Source organism: Malaclemys terrapin, chromosome 4 (assembly GCF_027887155.1).
Source record: "Malaclemys terrapin pileata isolate rMalTer1 chromosome 4, rMalTer1.hap1, whole genome shotgun sequence".
Lineage (NCBI taxonomy): Eukaryota > Metazoa > Chordata > Testudines > Emydidae > Malaclemys > Malaclemys terrapin.
The window spans coordinates 30,990,416-31,009,614 of NC_071508.1; the positions used below are offsets into that span (position 1 = coordinate 30,990,416).

At 45.8% G+C, this 19,199-nt stretch overlaps 1 protein-coding gene across 4 annotated transcripts in view; it reads left to right on the top strand.

The window, feature by feature from the left end:
- LZTR1 (leucine zipper like transcription regulator 1) overlaps positions 1 to 19,199 on the top strand; it is a 286,327-nt gene that overhangs the window by 50,209 nt on the left and 216,919 nt on the right. For all 4 annotated transcript variants that reach the window (XM_054025515.1, XM_054025514.1, XM_054025512.1 and 1 more), the window contains exon 6: positions 4,257 to 4,340. In XM_054025515.1, the coding sequence (XP_053881490.1) occupies positions 4,257 to 4,340 (84 nt within the window). The remainder of the gene's footprint in view (positions 1 to 4,256; positions 4,341 to 19,199) is intronic.

Below are 19,199 nucleotides of genomic sequence, written 5' to 3' on the forward strand. Positions count from 1 at the left end.
AAGACTACACAAATTAGCAAGTAACAAAACACAATGCAACAATTCTTTAAGCCTAACTTACAGAGTACAATGCAAGCAATTTCCTAAACCTAACTTAACCACAGCTATGCAAAATGAAATTACAACTTATCTAGACTAAAAGCTAAATCTAACCTAATAGGTACACCTTATACTAGGGGTAGTTCCAGAGGGCAGACTGGTGTGTGCCCAGGATACAGCTCTAAGGGGGGAAGAGGGGGGATTAACTAGTGGTGGCTGCAGCAGTGGGGTGGCTGCAAGCTGGCAGCCCAGGATATAGTCCAGGAAGGCACAGGCTTATTTCTAGCAGCAAAGGCACTGCGGAGCAAGAAACAGATTACAGATACAGACCAAGGAGTTAGCTTGAGTCTGCCTGCTGGGGGAAAGAAAGCCAGCAAGTAAAACAAGGGGAGTGTGCAAGAGGTTTTTCCTTACCAATCCCCAAAGCAGCAGCAGGAACAGCAGTTTCAACATCAGAGGACACAGAGAGGACTCGATTCGCTTACAATAATCAGGAGATCTCCAGGCACAGATTTGTTGTTCGTGGGAGGGGAGTTTAAAAACGGGGGTACGCTCAAAAATAAACGAGAGCGGGGAGAGGGCCCCACCCCCAAGACCCCTAGCTGATCAGACCAGGTGGCAAAGCAAGGACCTTCTCCGTGGGTCTGATCAGAAAATGTGTTTTTAAGAGCAAACTCAGGCAGTTTCCCGCCAGTAACTTTGATTGGCTCCTCTTGATACAGGGGAGGAGAGAAGGCAGGGAAAGGTTGCAGGTAAGCAGAGGCATGCATGGGCATGTTCTGAGCCACAGGTATGACTCATATGCTTAGCTATGTGGCCACTTTAGGTCTTGCATACCTGGGCAGAGCACCCTACATCAAGCCGGGTCCTGAACAAAGAAGTTAGACAAAGGAGAGAAAAGTCCCTCCTCTCTGAGCAGAGCAATGGCTCCAGTCAGTCTGCACAAGCCATTTTCATGAACAGGGCCAGGCTGTGACTTTGGTTAGTTCCATGGCGGGGGGAGAGGGGGGCACACAGCCCAAACAGAACAGCAGGGGGACAGCTGTAACAGACATTAGGTTCCAGAGAAATTTTTTTCACCAGGCAAAAGACATATAAATACACACACACACACAGAGTATAAATTTTAAACAAACAATTTAATACTATACACAGCAATGATGATTGTGAAGCTTGGTTGAGGTGGTGAAGTCAGAGGGTGGGATATTTCCCAGGGAATACATTACTGCTAAATGATGAACTAGCACTCAGCTGAGCCCTCAAGGATTAACACGTTGTTAATGTAGCCTCACACTCTACAAGGCAGCACAAATGGAGGGAGGGGAGACAGCATGGCAGACAGAGAGAGACACTCTGTGTGTGTGTGTGTGTGTGCGAGAGAGAGAAAGAGATGCACATTGCCCCTTTAAGTACGCTGACCCCATTCTAAGTACATTGCCTTTTTAAGTAGATCAGCAAGTTGATACAGCAGCTGCTGCCAACAAGCTCCCTCCGTCCTGAGCCCTGTTGTGTCCCCCCGGCTCTATGGAGATAGGGTGAGCAGGGGGGAGGGGTACACCCTGACAGTCCCCCACTTCCGCCCCCCTCCCCACACACACACAGCAAGCAGGAGAGTCCCGGGAGCAGCTCCAAGACAGAGGGCAGGAGCAGTACATGGTAGTGGGGGGAGGGACAGCAGAACTGCCAGCAATTGATAGCCTGCTGGCGGCTGCCTCACAGAGAACTTAGGGGAGCGGAGAGCTGATAGGCGGGCTGTCAGTCCACCCTGGTTCCAAGCCTCCACCAGCTAGCTCCAACGGGCTGCTCTTTCTGCAAGCAGTGGACAAAGCAGGCGGCTGCCAAACAATGTTATAAGGGAGTATTGCACAACTTTAAACGAGCAGGTTCCCTAATTGATCAGCAATGTAACAAGGAAACAACGTTAACCAGGATGACTTTAAGTGAGGAGTTACTGTAATAAAAGTGATTTTATTAAGTATAACAAGTAGGATTGAAGCGGTTCCAAGTAATAACAGAACAAAGTAAGTTACCAAGCAAAATAAAACAAAAACACACAAGTCTAAGCCTAGTACATTAAGAAACTGATCACAGATAAATCTCATACTCAGAGATGTTTCAATAAGCTTCTTTCACAGACTTGACTCCTTTCTAGTCTGGGCCCAATCCTTTCCCCTGGTACAGTTCTTGTTCCAGCTCAGGGGATTTCTCATGACTGCAGCCTCCTTTGTTCTGTTCCATCCCTTTATATAGGTTTGGCACAAGGTAGGAATCTGTTGTCTCTCTGGGTCTCCACCCCTCCTTCTAAATGGAAAAGCATCAGGTTTAAGATGGATTCCAGTACCAGGTCACATGTCCTGTGAGACCCCAAGCCTTCATTCTTCCTGGCCTGACTCACAGGAAGGCTTGCAAGTAAACAGAGCCATTTACAACCAATTGTCCTAGTTGATGGGAGCCATCAAGATTCCAAACCACCATTAATGGCCCACACTTTGCATAATTACAATAGGACCTCACAGTTATATTTCGTATTTCTAGTTTCAGATACAAGAATGATACATTTATACAAATAGGATGATCCCACTCAGTAGATTATAAGCTTTGTAATGATGCCTTACAAGAGACCTTTTGCATGAAGCATATTCCAGTTACATTATAGTCACACTTATTAGCATATTTTCATAAAATTATATGGAGTGCAACATCACAGCCCCCTCTCCCAAAATAAGGTGACTTGTGTTCCACAAACCATAATCCTTCACCCCTCAACTAGCAAGCTAACTTCCAGAATCTTCTGCTTTCTGTCTTCCTTCACTGGTGGGGCAGGAAGGCTCTCAGAGAAGACTGTTTAGACTTCCGAGTTCTGTGAACTCATCTATTATCTGCAAGATATCCTGCGACAGTGTCTTTAATGCCAATATGAACCATCACCAATGGATCCTTGCCCATCAACTTCAGAAGTTTATCCAGTCTCAAGTGACGCCTTGTGTCTTGGCTCCGGGAAATCAATCTGCCATTCTGTTGTCTGCCTTTGATTTGTAGTGTGTTCTTTTGATTCTTCTGAGCATTGAATCCCTGGCAACTATTGTCTGTCTTTCATGAACAGTTGGAGAACTCTTTGTGGGCAAGCTTGATCTCAGGAACTCCTTAACAAAATTTCCCGAAATTTGCATCACTAACCCTACCTTGGGTCTCAATGAGACATAGCAATTTTCTAGACAATCTGAATACGGACATGGGTTTTACAGCAGTTTGAAAAATTGGTTTTGAAACAGAAAGCGCTACTCAATCTTAACTACAGAGTTACTAGCACACCTTCATAAATAAGTCAGTATAAAATACTCCAGAATCTGGAATGTGGAAATTAATTTTTCTTTTGCATGCCCTGTTGCAGTACAGATGTTTATATAACCATCTGTCACCCAAATGTGCTGTGGGAAAATTTGATGCTATTAAAAAAAAATACAGTACAACCTCAGAGTTAAAAACACCAGAGTTACAAACTGACTGGTCAACCACACACCTCATTTGGAACTGAAAGTACTCAATCAGGCAGGAGTTAAGACAAAACAAGCAAACAAAAGCCAACTAACTAACAATAAAAAAGCAAATACAGTACAGTATTGTTTAAACATAAACACTTTAAAAAAAGTAAAAAAAAAAGATTTGACAAGGTAAGGAAACTGTTTCTGTGTTTGTTTCATGGGGGAGGGATAGCTCAGTGGTTTGAGCATTGGACTGCTAAACCCAGGAGTGTGAGTTCAGTCCTGGAAAAGGCCATTTAGGGATCTGGGACAAAAATCTGTCTGGGGATTGGTTCTTTGAACAGGGGGTTGGACTAGATGATCTCCTGAGGTCCCTTCCAACCCTGATATTCCATGATTCACTTAAATTAAGATGGTTAAAAGCAGCATTTTTCTTCTGCATAGTAAAGTTTCACAGCTGTATTAAGTCAATGTTCAGTTGTAAACTTTTGAAACATGAATCATAACATTTTGTTCAGAGTTACGAACATCCTTCATTCCAAAGGCATTCATAATTCTGAGGTTCTGCTGTAACTGTTCACTGTATTCTGAAAATCACCTTTCAGGAAGTCCTTGGGGGCCATTCATCTATGTTATGAGGGTAATAGTTGGTCTGAAACGCAGATATGTACTAACCAGACTCTGTAATACCACATGTTGTGCAGGCTAGATGCTAAGTATTATCTTTTATTGCAGATTACCAGTTGCAAGGTCAGCTCATGGTGCAACAGTGTATAGTGACAAACTGTGGATCTTTGCAGGATATGATGGAAATGCACGGTATGTAGCAAAATCGCTCTCCTAATTCTTTTGTTTTGTAATATCTTTCCAATCATTCAATTGCATCTCTGTAGAAATCCTTTCTCACTGTGAGGGAGCATTGCCAGCAGATTGAAGGAAGTGATTATTCCCCTCTATTCGGCACTGGTGAGGTCACATCTGGTGTATCGCATCCAGTTTTTGGCCCCCCACAACAGAAAGGATGTGGACAAATTGGAGAGAGTCCATTGGAAGACAATGCTGACTTATGAGGAGAGGCTGAGGGAACTGGACTTATTTAGTCTGCAGAAAAGAAGAGTGAGGGGGGGATTTGATAGCAGCCTTCAACTACCTGAAGGGCAGTTCCAAAGAGGATGGAGCTAGGCTGTTCTCAGTGGTGGCAGATGACAGAACAAGGAGCAATGGTCTCAAGTTGCAGTGTGGGAGGTCTAGGTTGGATATTAGGAAAAACTTTTTCACTAGGAGGGTCTTGAAGCACTGGAATGGGTTCTCTAGGGAGGTGGTGGAATCTCCATCCTTAGATGTTTTTAAGGCCCAGCTTGACAAAGCCCTGGCTGGGATGATTTAGTTGAGGTTGGTCTTGCTTTGAGCAGGGGGTTGGACTAGATGACCTCCTGAGATCTCTTCCAACCCTAATCTTCTATGATAAACACTAATGGGAGCTTCCCTAGGTTTGGTCTTTTCTTTCAAATGGAGTAAGCATGTTTTTATTCATCAATACCTTGTTCAGATAGATAAATATGTTAAAAATAATAAGCTGATATCTGACAATATGCCTGTGATGGGCTGTATATTCCCAGTGTAATGCTTGGGGACAGGTGAAATTCCCTGAAGTGAGGGAAAGGAACATTCCTTGCCATGCTAAGAGGCAACAAGAGCGTCTGATGCTGTTGAAAACTCACTGAACAGAACAAGAATTTTCTGGGGGGCATCCCTGACAAGATAAAAGGGGGAACAGTATGTTCAGTCTTATGCCTTGGTGGCACTTGTTACTATTGGTAGCAGCCTAACTGAAAATGCTGGAACTGCTTGTTTATAAAGCAGATTAATGCTGAGTGAGGGAACAGAACTAATTGGTTTTCAGAGGTATTTTATGGTGGGTGGTCCTTCCCTTCTGGTGTCAGTCACACAGCAAAAGAGTATAAAATTTGTTGTTCAGCCCCTCCCCTTTCAGGCACTCTGTCTCCTCACCCTCTGTCTGTGTCTTGGTGAAGATGAAATGTCCAAGCTATCTTTAGGTCTCAGTCACAGGATTTAGAACTAAGCACAAACTGCAAGGTACCTTGAGTGCTGAGCTCCCACTAGTCCTTTGGTGGCTTAGTGGGACCCCTGCTAGTGACCAGGGTGCCTGAAATGTTTTGGAGCTCTTCTGCTGTATTGAGTTCTGGACAGCAGAAAGAAAAAGGAAGTACCCCCCCCCCACACACACACACTGCCTTAAGGCACTCCCTCTTTCCTGAGAGAGAGCACCTTGTTTCTGGGGTCACTCCCTCAATCTGAAGTCTTTCTGCTCTCCCCTCTGAAGGTTCTTTCTTCAGAGAGCTCCCTATGTGAGCTCGTGCTCTGAGGTTTCCCTCCTTTCATTATCTCCAAGGATCTTTTTGCAGCTATTTACATAATGAGAGACTTCTCATACATCTGACAGACCTCCTCCTGGTACACCTTTTCATTTAAAAAACAGTGGACTTGGGACATGGTGCTCTGGGTACAGCCTCATCTCTCCTTAAAATTTACTAAAACACAAGCTAAGACCCCAAGTTCCAGGATCTCTGGAATTTTCAGCCCAAAGTCAACTCAGCAATGGTTTCTCATCAGTTCAATCCTGGGGAGCAAACCAGTACTTTTAAATTGAGGTTCCTGGTACTTTCCCTCAGGGGAACCAGGCTGTTTTTGACATCTTGGATTCTGTAGTAGTAGATCCCATTTTTCTGTCAAGAAATCCCCTGCCAGCTACTGGGCCAATCCATGAAGGTCCCACCAGTAGCCCTTTCAGGAATCTGGCCTCCAAACCACGGCCAGACTGAGTCCTGCCTGACTCTCTCCCCCTTCTCAGTCTCCACAGTGCTAGGATGGACCACTTCCCTGTTCCTGAATCAGTGGTCCAGTGTCACCTTGGACCTTTCTGTTCTCTCCATCACTGAGATGGGGGTTCTTTATAGAATTTCAAGGCCTACTCTCAACCCTGCCATCCCTTAGAACTGCAGAAAAGAGAAAACTTGCTTCTTACCCATCATCCACTGGGTGCATGGACTGTCCTTCTGCTCACTTAGTCAGGTCAGCCTTCAGTGAAATCCACAGTGCCTTCTAAATCCTGGCTTTGGCAGCCCTCATTTTGTTACTGCAGGAAGACCCTACATGGTTCAATGGAGATTGAGGCCCCATTGTGCTAGGTGTTATACATACACATAGTAACAACTATTTCTTGCCACAAAGAAGTTGCAATCTAAACAAATAAAACATACAAAGTATGGGAGAAAGTTAGTATTGATTGTATTTGTTAAGTGCAAAGTGCAAACCATCAGAACATAAGAATGGCCATACTGGGTCAGACCAAAGGTCCATCTAGCACAGTATACTGTCTTCCGACAGTGGCCAATGCTAGGTGCTTCAGAGGGAATGAACAGAACAGGTAACCATCAAGTGATTCATCCCCTGTTGCCCATTCCCAGCTTCTGGTAAACAGTAATATATACAGTTGGTGTTTTAAAAGGGCCAGTTTCACAAAGGTGAAAACAATCATGAGCCAAATCAGTTAGGTGAGAGAATTTAAACAGAAAAATGTGAATGATAATTGGGAATTGTTTCAGAATATTTTTCTAGATCCTCTCAACGCCACCAGCTACACTGGTTAAAAAACAGCCTGGTTTAGATTGGAAATAAAAGAAGATGCACACACCAGGGGAAATTGATGATAATAAATATAAATAAAAAACTAGGGAATTGTAGAAAATTGATAAGGAAAGCAAAAGGACACAAGGCCATCAGAGTTAAGGACAATAAAGACAAGTTTCAGAGTAACAGCCGTGTTAGTCTGTATCCGCAAAAAGAAGAACAGGAGTACTTGTGGCACCTTAGAGACTAACAAATTTATTAGAGCATAAGCTTTCGTGGACTACAGACTCATGCATCCGAAGAAGTGGGCTGTAGTCCACGAAAGCTTATGCTCTAATAAATTTGTTAGTCTCTAAGGTGCCACAAGTACTCCTGTTCTTCTTTTTGCGGACAATAAAGAGTTCGTAAAGTATATTAGGAACAAAAGGAATCCTCATAATGGTATTGGTTCTTTAGTAGATGGAAATTAGGTTAGGAATTGTCAATAATAATTAGCATGGACAGAATTAATTTTTTTAAATAATTTTGACAGCTAATTAGTTTATTTTTAAGCATTTAAAAAAATTTAAAGAATTATTTTAATGTTCACAGTTGCACAAAATTATGAGTTTTAAACATTTTAAAATTTATTTGTATTGATTTACATTTTCTCAGTTGTGGGAAATTAGGGGCCATGTCAGACAGTAATTATTTGATAACAGTAGATGTTGAGATTCAAAAAATTAAGCCTTTATAACAGCTAAAACACGAATTGTCAACATCGCATGTCCAAATATAGAAAGTAAATATCCTTAAATCAAACTCTAATGAAATTCTCAAGCAGCGTTTTTCTTACTTTGCCCATCTGTAAATTTTGATTATTATTGATGGAAATATTTCTTTGTGAGATTGTGTTTGTACTGTGAAATTGACATTTGCTGACATTTACTAATACAAATTTAATCCTTCCAATCCTAATAATAATGCAGAAAAGGCAGAAGTGTCCAGAACTTTTCTGCTCTGTATTTGGGTAAAAGGCTGCTGCTGATGAAGAAAATACTTTCCATCTGAACAATAACTGAGGATGTTCGATAGTATTTCTCAAAGTTCAACATTTTTAAATTAGGGGTCCAGATAACTTAGACTTCTGTAAAGCATTTAATCTTGTAGCACATGACATTTTGATTAAGAAACTAGAACAATATAAACTGAACATAGCAGACATTAAATGGATTAAAGACTGGTTAACTGACAGGTCTCAAATGGGAAATCATCATTGAGCGGATATGTTTTTTAGTAGGGTCCTATTGTGATGGGATCCCTGGAATTGTGGGACAGCCATGCCCCTTAACTCTTCAGCTTGGACAGTCTCTCACAATGCTTTGCTAGTGACAAGCAGCAAACCACTCCAGGTGCTATCATCACTCAGCCACCAGCATACAGAGATACCCAGCTAAGTTGCACGAATGCTCTCTAAGGCACGAATGAACTAATACAGAGGGAAACACCAGCCAATCGCTCCAGCCTTGCACCCCAGAAATGTACCGTCTTACACTGCTCAAGACTTTCACTTGAACAATGCAGGCTCCTTAATTAGTTAACCTGGGGGAATTCAGCACCACTGTGCATGTGCACAATTCATGTCCCATGCAGATTTCTTTGCTTTCCTGCAGAAAATGATGGGGAAGCAAAGGAAAGCCGCAAGAGCGGTCACACACCCCTCCTTAGCAGCGCAGGTGTGTCATTTTTGGTGCCCGGAGCAGTCATTGGAGAGGTAAATCACCCAAGGGGTGGCAGGGCTGGGGATGCCCTGGCTGGTGGCTCCTACCCTGTGCTGGGCTCGGCTGCTGGTCCTGCTGGGCTGATGGTGGGGGAGGAGAGGACTTTCTGTTCTCCCGTGTAACAGGGCATAGCAGGGCCCCCCTTGGTCCTGCTTCTGCTCTGCTCCAAAAATCACTCAGAGACCTTCTGGCTGAGCAGTCACCGGTGCAGTTTGTTTACACAGTGCAAACCCACCACTTCTTATCACATATCGCTGGGGGTTCCAGCCTTAGAGGCTTTTCTTTCTTGCAGCCAGGAGGAGAGAGCTACCCCTCTCCTTCCACTCTCTGGATTCTCCCCCCCCTTTCTTCCTTCCTCTGAGCCTGTATACAGCTCCAGGCTAGCAGCTGTTCCACCTCTGCCAATCAGGCTCAGGTTCCTCTAGTCAACTCCAATTCACCTCCTTTAATTAGAGCTGGAGTGACAGAGGGCTTGATTAGCCTTTCCTGGTCAGCACCCTGTCACACCCTGCAAGGAGCAGCTGGGGCCAGGTCAACCCACCTCCAGAAACCTCCCCCAATGCAGGAAGCTCTGCACCCATCTTTCCCCTGCTTCCTGCCCCCATCGCTCCTCAGACGCCGAAGGAGGGGGTCATTGTACGGGGAGCTGCTCCCCTGTCAATCCTCTGTGCATCCAGAGGGCCCCCCCCATACCTGGGCTCCCCTGCCGAGCCTCAGCCCGCCCACCCAAACCCCCACTGAGCCCCCCACACCCGAACCCCCACTGAGCCCACTCTCCTGCATCCAGACCCCCCTCGAGCCCCTCCCTTGGACCCAGACCACCAGCCCTGCACCCAGACCACTCCCTGCTGAGCCCCCCTGTACTTGATCCCTGACTCTTACGAGTCCCCCCTGGACTTGGACCACCGCAAAGAGCCCCCTGCACGCAGACACTCACCCCAGTGAACCCCAATCAGCTGCCCCCGAACCTCCACCCTACCAAGCCCCACTCCCCCAGCACCAAGATTCCTCTGCAGAGCTCCACACACCTATATCCCTGCCCCCCAGCCCGGCCAAGCCCCATCCCCCAACACCCAGACCCCTCCCTGCTGAGCCTCAACTACCTTCACCTGGACCCCTCTGCAGAACCCCCCCAACGAGCTCCTGTTCATTCAGATCTCCCTGCACCGGGATCCCCCACCCAGCTGTCCTGCACCCAGATTGCCCCACTCAGAACTGTCTCATCTTACACCTGGATCCCCCCATACTAACCCCTCTACACTTGGATCCTGTCGGCTGAGCCTGCTTGCCCCAAACTTGGATCAGGGTCCAGGGCTGAGTGTGCGTGTGAGATTTTGTTCCTCTCACTTGCTATCTTGCTGCATCTGGTGTGGAGAGGAGGGGCCCTGGGGTGTTTCTGGGGCAAGCCCCACTTTTGTTCTGTGACAGGGTTGAGTGCAGCTTCACTGCCGAATCTGCCCCCCGGGGGGGAAGGGTGCAGGGTGATCTCCCACATCTGTGCTGCCAGTGGCCTGTGCTCCCCACTGCCATGCTAGAGCCTCCACATTTCTTTATTGACAAGTAAAATTTGCAGAATTTTAAAATATTTTGCGCAGAATTTTTAATTTTTTGGCACAGAATTCCCTCAGAATGAATTAGTTTGATGCTTCGTCAAAGGAAAGTGGACATTTGCACCAGCCTTTGTAATCTGAGCAGATTCCCCAAGCACTTTAGACAAACTCACTGGTAAGGCTAAAACATTAAAATAAGTTTATTAATTACAGAAAGGTAGATTTTAAGTGATTATAAGTGGTAGGAGTAAAGGTCAGAGATAGTTATCCAAGAAAGAAAAAGTAAACATGCATTCTAAATCCTAAACTTTCAGACTGAGCAAGATTTGAATCAAACAGCTTTTCTCACCTCACTGGATGTTGCAGGTAGGTTACAATTCTTAATTTACAGGCCTGGACCAGTCTCCTCTGTTGAAGCTGTCATCTTCTCAGCGTTCTTGTTGCTCCAGCGTAGGTGGGGGAGGAGAAAGGCAAAAGCATGATGCCACTGACCCCTATTTTATATCCTTAGTCCATGTGCCTAGAAGACACTAGCCCAAACATGTCCTGGTGTGCCTTGCTGAGTCACAGAATTGAGCAATCCTCATTCTGTGGTGCTTGCACAACTATCTCTTACAGAATTGTAAATCTCTTGTTTAAAATTTCTCTGCTCGTCAATGGTCATTTAATGCCCGCCTGGGTGTGGGTCACCACCCTTTTAGTAATTGGAGAATTAGCTGTGGGCGTCTACCAAAGTCACAACATATTTCAATAACAACCATATAGCAAAATCTCATAACTTCATATGCAATAGCAATATACATATTTTGACAAAATGATGAGTTTCAGCAGATCATGACCTTTCATATGGTATCTTACATGGCATGCTTTGTATGGAATATCACAAGCATATACGAATGATGAATGGGAGCAACAGGGGGTTACTTTGAGGTCCAGTGCATCACACTTATAGGGATCAGTTCTTGGCCTTACGCTATTTAACATTTTTATCAATGACCTGGAAGAAAAAATAAAATAATTGCTGATAAAGTTTGCAGATACCACTTTTCCAATCTGTGTGTTAAATAATAAACAGGGCAGATAACTGATGATAATCTGGATTGCTTGGTGAACTATATGCAAGTAAACAGTATTTGCTTTAATATAGCCAAGTGTAAAGTCATGAATTTAAGAATAGAGAATTTAGACCATATTTACAGTTACTTGGAGGCAGTGACTAAAAAAGTCTTGGGGTTCATGGTGGATAATCAGCTGAAAATGGGCTGGTGTGACACTTGTGCCCAGAAGAACTAATGTAGTCCTTGGATTTACAAACACTGGAATATTGAGTAGAAGTAGAGAGATTCTAATAACTTTGTATTTGGCACTGGTGTGACTGCTGCTGGAATATTGTGTCCAGTTCTGGTGTCTACAGTTCAAGAAGGAGGCTGATAAATTGGAGATGGTTCAGGGAAAAGCCATGAGAATGATTAAAGAATTAGAAAACATGCCTTACAATGAGAGACTCAAGGAGCTCAATATCTTTATCTTAGGGTATGTCTACACTACGAAATTAGGTCAAATTTATAGAAGTCAGTTGTTTAGAAATTGTTTTTATAAGGTCGATTGTGTGTCCCCCCCCACAAAATGTTCTAAGTGCATTAAGTCGGCGGACTGCGTCCACAGTACTGAAGCTAGCGTTGACTTCCGGAGCGTTGCACTGTGGTAGCTATCCCACAGTTCCCGCAGTCTCTGCCGCCCATTGGAATTCTGGGTTGAGATCCCAATGCCTGATGGGGCAAAAACAGTGTCGCGGGTGATTCTGGGTACATGTCATCAGGCCCCACACTCCCTCCCTCCCTGCCATGAAAGCAACGGCAGACAATCATTTCCCACCTTTTTTCAGCCCAGACGCCATAGCACTGGGATCATGGAGCCCGCTCAGATCACCGCAGCAATTATGAGCACTTTAAACATCACGCATATTATCCTGGAGTATATGCAGGACCAGAACCTGCCAAGGCAAAACCAGGCGAGGAGGCGACGGCAGCGCGGCGATGAGAGTGATGAAGAAATAGACATGGACATAGACCTCTCACAAAGTACGGGCCCCAGCAGTGTGCAAATCATGGTGTTCATGGGGCAGGTTCATGCCGTGGAACGCCGTTTCTGGGCCAGGGAAACAAGCACAGACTGATGGGACCGCATAGTATTGCAGGTGTGGGATGATTCCCAGTGGCTTCGAAACTTTCGCATGCGTAAGGGCACTTTCATGGAACTTTGTGAGTTGCTTTCCCCTGCCCTGAAGCGCCAGAATACCAAGATGAGAGCAGCCCTCACAGTTGAGAAGCGAGTGGCGATAGCCCTGTGGAAGCTTGCAACGCCAGACAGCTACCGGTCAGTCGGGAATCAATTTGGAGTGGGTAAATCTACTGTGGGGACTGCTGTGATCCAAGTTGCCAGGGCAATCAAAGACTTGGTGATATCAAGGGTAGTGACTCTGGGAAACGTGCAGGCCATAGTGGATGGCTTTGCTGCAATGGGATTCCCAAACTGTGGTGGGGTGATAGACGGAACCCATATCCCTATCTTGGCACCGGAGCACCAAGCCACCGAGTACATAAACCGCAAGGGATACTTTTCAATTCTGCTGCAAACCCTGGTGGATCACAAGGGACGTTTCACCAACATCAGCGTGGGATGGCCGGGAAAGGTACATGATGCTCGTGTCTTCAGGCACTCTGGTCTGTTTTGAAAGCTGGAGGAAGGGACTTTCTTCCTGGACCAGAAAATAACCGTTGGGGATGTTGAAATGCCTATCGTTATCCTTGGGGACCCAGCCTACCCCTTAATGCCAGGGCTCATGAAGCCGTACACAGGCAGCCTGGCTAGTAGTCAGGACCTGTTCAACTATAGGCTGAGCAAGTGCCGAATGGTGGTGGAATGTGCATTTGGACATTTAAAAGCGCGCTGGCGCAGTTTACTGACTCAGATAGACCTCAGCGAAACTTACTGCTTGCTGTGCGCTCCACAATATCTGTGAGAGTAAGGGGGAGACATTTATGGCGGGGTGGGAGGTTGAGGCAAATCGCCTGGCCGTTGATTACGCACAGCCGGACACCAGGGCGGTTAGAAGAGCACAGCAGGGCACGGTGCGCATCAGAGAGGCTATGAAAACCAGTTTCATGACTGGCCAGGCTACGGTGTGAAAGTTATGTTTGTTTCTCCTTGATGATCCCCCTCCCCCGGTTCACTCTTCTTCCCTGTAAGCTAACCACCCTCCCCTCCCCCCTTCGATCACCACTTGCAGAGGCAATAAAGTCATCGTTACTTCTCATTCATGCATTCTTGATTAATTCATCACACAACTAGGGGGATAATTGCCAAGGTAGCCCGGGATGGGTGGGGGAGGAGAGAAGGAAAAGGACACACTTCAGTTTAAAAATTTAAAACCTTAACACTTATTGAAGGCCAGCCTTCCGATGCTCGGGCAATCATCTGGGGTTGAGTGACTGGGTGACCGGAGGCCCCCCCACCGTGTTCTTGGGCGTCTGGGTGAGGAGGCAATGGGACTTGGGGAGGAGGGCTGTTGGTTACACAGGGGCTGTAGTGGCAGCTCAACCATACTCTGGAGCATATCAGTTTGATGCTCCAGCAGCCGGAGCATCGACTCTTGCCTTCTGTCTGCAAGCTGACGCCACCGATCATCTTCAGCCCGCCACTTGCTCTGTTCAGCCCGCGATTCATCCCGCCACCTCTCCTCTCATTCAAATTGTGCTTTTTTGCACTCTGACATTGACTGCCTCCACGCATTCTGCTGTGCTCTTTCAGCATGGGAGGACATCTGGAGCTCCGTGAAGATATCATCCCGAGTCCGCCGTTTTCTCCTTTTAATCTTCGCTAGCCTCTGCGAAGGAGAAACATTTGCAGCTGCTGGAGGAAAAGGGAGAGGTGGTTAAAAAAGACAGATTTTAGAGAACAATGGGTACAATCTTTCACGTTAAATTTTGCTGTTCACATTACACAGCACATGTGCTTTCGTTACAAGGTCGCATTTTTCCTCTTACGTTGAGGGCCTGCCGGTTTGGCGTGAGAGATCACTCACGCAGTGCCAGGCAACAGAATTCAGCTTGCAGGCAGCCATGGTAAGCCACAGTCTTTTGGCTTTTTTAACCTTCATAACATGTGGGAATGGTTTCGAACAGCAGCGCCCTCATTTCCCATATCAAGCACCCATTGGGTTGGCCATTTAAAATGGGTTTGCAATGTAAAAGGAGGGGCTGGGGTTTCCGGATTAACATGCAGCACAAACCCAGCTACCCCCCGCACTCCCCCCACACACCCAATTCTCTGGGATGATCACTTCACCCCTCCCCCCCACCGTGTGGCTAACAGCGGGGAACATTTCTGTTCAGCCAAGCAGGAATGGGCACCTCTGAATGTCCCCCTAATAAAATCACCCCATTTCAACCAGGTGACCGTGAATGATATCACTCTCCTGAGGATAACAAAGAGAGATAAGGAATGGATGTTGTCTGCATGCCAGCAAATACCGGAACCATACGCTGCCATGCTTTGTTATGCAATGATTCCAGACTACGTGCTACTGGCCTGGCGTGGTAAAGTGTCCTACCATGGCGGACGGAATAAGGCAGCCCTCCCCAGAAACCTTTTGCAAAGGCTTTGGGAGTACATGAAGGAGAGCTTTCTGGAGATGTCCCTGGAGGATTTCCGCTCCATCCCCATACACGTTAAGAGACTATTCCAGTAGCTGTACTGACCGCGAATGCAAGTAAATTAATCATGAAACACGCTTGCTTTTAAACCATGTGTAATATTTACAAAGGTACACTCACCAGAGGTGCCTTGTGTGCCCTCAGGGTCTGGGAGCACACCTTGGGTGAGTTCGGGGGTTACTGGTTCCTGGTCCAGGGTGAAAAACATATCCTGGCTGTTGGGGAAACCGGTTTCTCCACTTCCTTGCTGTGAGCTATCTTCAATGTCTTCATCATCATCTTCTGTGTCCCCAAAACCCGCTTCCGTGTTTCGTGATTCTCCATTGACGGAGTCAAAGCACAGGGTTGGGGTAGTGGTGGCTGCACCCCCTAGCATGGCATGCAGCTCCACGTAGAAGCGGCATGTCTGCGGCTCTGCCCCGAACCTTCCGTTTGCCTCTCTGGTTTTGTGGTAGGCTTGCCTTAGCTCCTTAATTTTCACGCGGCAATGCTGTGCGTCCCTGTTATGGCCTCTGTCCTTCATGCCCTTTGAGACTTTTTCTAATGTTTTGGCATTTCGTTTACTGCTCCGGAGTTCAACTAGCACTGATTCGTCTCCCCGTATGGGGAGCAGATCCCGTACCTCCCGTTCAGTCCATGCTGGAGCTCTTTTGCGATCCTGAGACTCCATCATGGTTACCTGTACTGATGAGCTTTGCGTGTTCACCTGGACTCTCCACCATGCTGGGCAAACAGGAAATTCAAAATTTCGCGGGCCTTTTCCTGTCTACCTGGCCAGTGCATCTGAGTTGAGAGTGTTGTCCAGAGTGGGCATAATGGAGCACTCTGGGATAGCTCCCGGAGGCCAATACCGTCGAATTGCATCCCCACTACCCCAAATCCGACCCGGAAATGCCGGTTTCAGCGCTAATCCCCTCGTTGGAGGTGGATTAAAGAAATCGATTTAAAGAGCCCTTGATGTCGAAAAAAAGGGCTTCGTTGTGTGGACGGGTCCAGGCTTAAATTGAGGTAACGCTGCTAAATTTGACCTAAAATCTTAGTGTAGACCAGGCCTTAGCAAAAGAAAAGAAGAGATATGGGGAACAAAGTTTGAAAATAGAGGGCTTTTCACTCTAGCCGACAAGGTATAACAAGATCCAATGGCTGGAAGTTGAATCTAGACAAATTCAAATTAAAAATCAGAGGTGCAGTTTTTCAAAAGTGCTAGTAATTAATCATTGGAACAATTTACCAAGGGTAGTGGCGGATTCTCCATTACTGAACATAAGAACATCCATACTGGGTCAGACCAAAAGTCCATCTAGCCCAGTATCCTGTCTTCCAACAGTGGCCAATGCCAGGTGCCCCAGAGGGAATGAACAGAATAGGTAATCATCAAATGATCCATCCCTTTGCCCATTCCCAGCTTCTGGCAAACAGAGGCTAGAGACACCATCCCTGCCCATCCTGGCTAATAGCTATTGATGGACCTATCCTCCATGAACTTATCAAGTTAACCCTGTTATAGTCTTGGCCTTCACAACATCCTCTGGCAAAGAGTTCCACAAAGTGACTGTGCGTTGTATGAAGAAAAACATTCTTTTGTTTGTTTTAAACCTGCTGCCTATTAATTTCATTTGGTGACCTCTAGTTCTTGTGTTATGAGAAGGGGTAAATAACACTTCCTTATTTACTTTTTCCACACCAGTCATGATTTTATAGACCTCTATCATATCCTTCCTTAGTCTTCTCTTTACTAAGATGAACAGCCTCAGTCAATTTATTATCTGTTCATATGGAAGCTATTCCATACCCCTAATCATTTTTGTTGCCCTTTTCTGAAACTTTTCCAATTCCAATTTTTTTTTTTTGAGATGGGGTGACCAGATCTGCATGCAGTATTCAAGGTGTGAGGCAGTAGAACCCACTTTGATATACATATTTGGAGAGAACAATAAGTTTCAGCAGATTATGACCTTTCAGACGGTATCTTACATGGCATGGTTTGTATGGAATATCATTACTGTGTATGAATTTTTGAGATTTTGCTGTATGATTGTTACTGAAATATGCTGTATGTTTGCTAATGACATATGAAGGAGGTGATCCCCACCCAGGAGGGCATTCAACAACCATTAATCAGTAGGGGAGTTGTAATCAAGGGATTTACAATTCAATGACAGTTGTGCAAGCACCACACAATGGGGACTGCTCATCTCCGTACTCAGTAGCAAAAGACTACGCCGGGGGATTGCTCAACCCAGTGACTCTGGGCAAGTGTCTTCTAGGCACATGGACTAAAAATATAAAATAGAGAGAATGGCATCATGCTTTTGCCTTTCTCCTCCCCCACCTATGCTGGAAGCAACAAGAACACTGAGAAGATGACAGCTTCAACCGAGAAGACTAGTCCAGGGTTAAGGGAGAGGTCTGTGTATTAAGAACTGTAACATCCAGTGGGTGAGAAAATTGCTTGATCTAAATACTGTAATAAGGTTTAAGATTTAGATTGTGCACTTATCTCTTATATTCTTTGGTAACTATCTCTGATCTTTTATGCCTATCACTTATAATCACTTAAATCTATATTTCTGTAGTTAATAAATCTGTTTTATACTTCAACCAAAACATATTGTTTTAGGTAAAGTGCTTGGGAAATCTCAGCTCAGGTTACAAAGGCTAGTGCATGACCTCTCCACATTGAGAGAGGGGCAGACTGGGTAATAAACTTACACTGGCCAGGCTTATGACCAGGGCAAGACAGTACAGCTCTGGGGTGTAAGGCTGGGGAGCTGGGGGGAATCGGCTGGTGCCTTTCTTTGTGTGATTTGTGAGTGGCTCTGGGAGCATTCATGCAATCTATCTGGGTGTGAGGCTCCACATGCTGTTGTGCTGAGTGTTAACAGCTCCTGGACAGGTTTACTGCTTGTCACTGGCAAAGCATTGTGAGAGACAGCCCAGGTTGGAGAATGAAGGAGGCACAGGAATACCCTATTTCCAGGTTGCACCCCAGTCACACTGTAGCTATTTGCACTGGATGTTGTGGTGTTCCTATTTAAAAAAATAGTGAACTCAGTCGAGCCCACGGTGGTTAAGGGGAAGCAGTTATTCAGAGTCTTAATCGGCCATCAGTAACCAAATGTAGGAAGTAGAGGAGACATCTCAACCCAGAAACTTAAACTGCTTTGAGCATCTTTTGCTGAGCAGACAGTAGAAGACTGAAGCAGTTCTAAGGAGGCATCAGAGTGGCGTGACAGTGGCAGACTGAGTGGAGTTGTTAAGGCTGCAGCAGACCTGCGCAGAGCAGACAGTGGTGAGCTGAAGCAGTCCAATGCGAGACCTCTTGGAGAACTTCTGTCTCTACCTGGATGCTATAGAGTGAAGCTAGGATTCATGAGTGTGGGGGTAGTTCCCTTGTGATTTAATTAAAAACAAATCAAACACGACATTTCTATGACCAAATAAAAAAATCCAAATATAGCTTTAAAACACTGTGATTTCATTTATGTATGTGATGGTTATGCCTGAAGTCATAACAGGGAAGCACAGGATGTTGTAGCAAACAGAGCCACATAGGATACGTCTACATTGCAATGTAAGCCTGGGCTCAGATTTAGGCATGAGCCCGAGCCCAAACCCCCCTTCCGTCTATACACACATCTCACAGACTTGGGCTTGGTCCTAGGACCCTGTGGAGCTGGAGGGTTTAGGTCAGAATCTAGCTGAGACCCAGGGTTCAAGCCCTGTTGCTTTGCGGGCTAGATGAAACCCGCCTGACTCAGGTCCTGGGTGTCTGCCAAAAGTATCCCACAGTCTCATGGGCCATCAACTCCAGGAAGATGGAAGCAGCCCACCTTGATGTAGTGCAGCAGCCCGGTCAGTCAGTGTTTAACCCCTCCATTGTCTTCTTAACACCAAGCTGCAAACACGCCTTCAGAGAGCCTTCTGTGTTTGCAGTGAAGACTGAACACAAGTCTTTTGCAGAGTGTGCTGCTTCATGGTCATGGGAGCACAGACAAATTT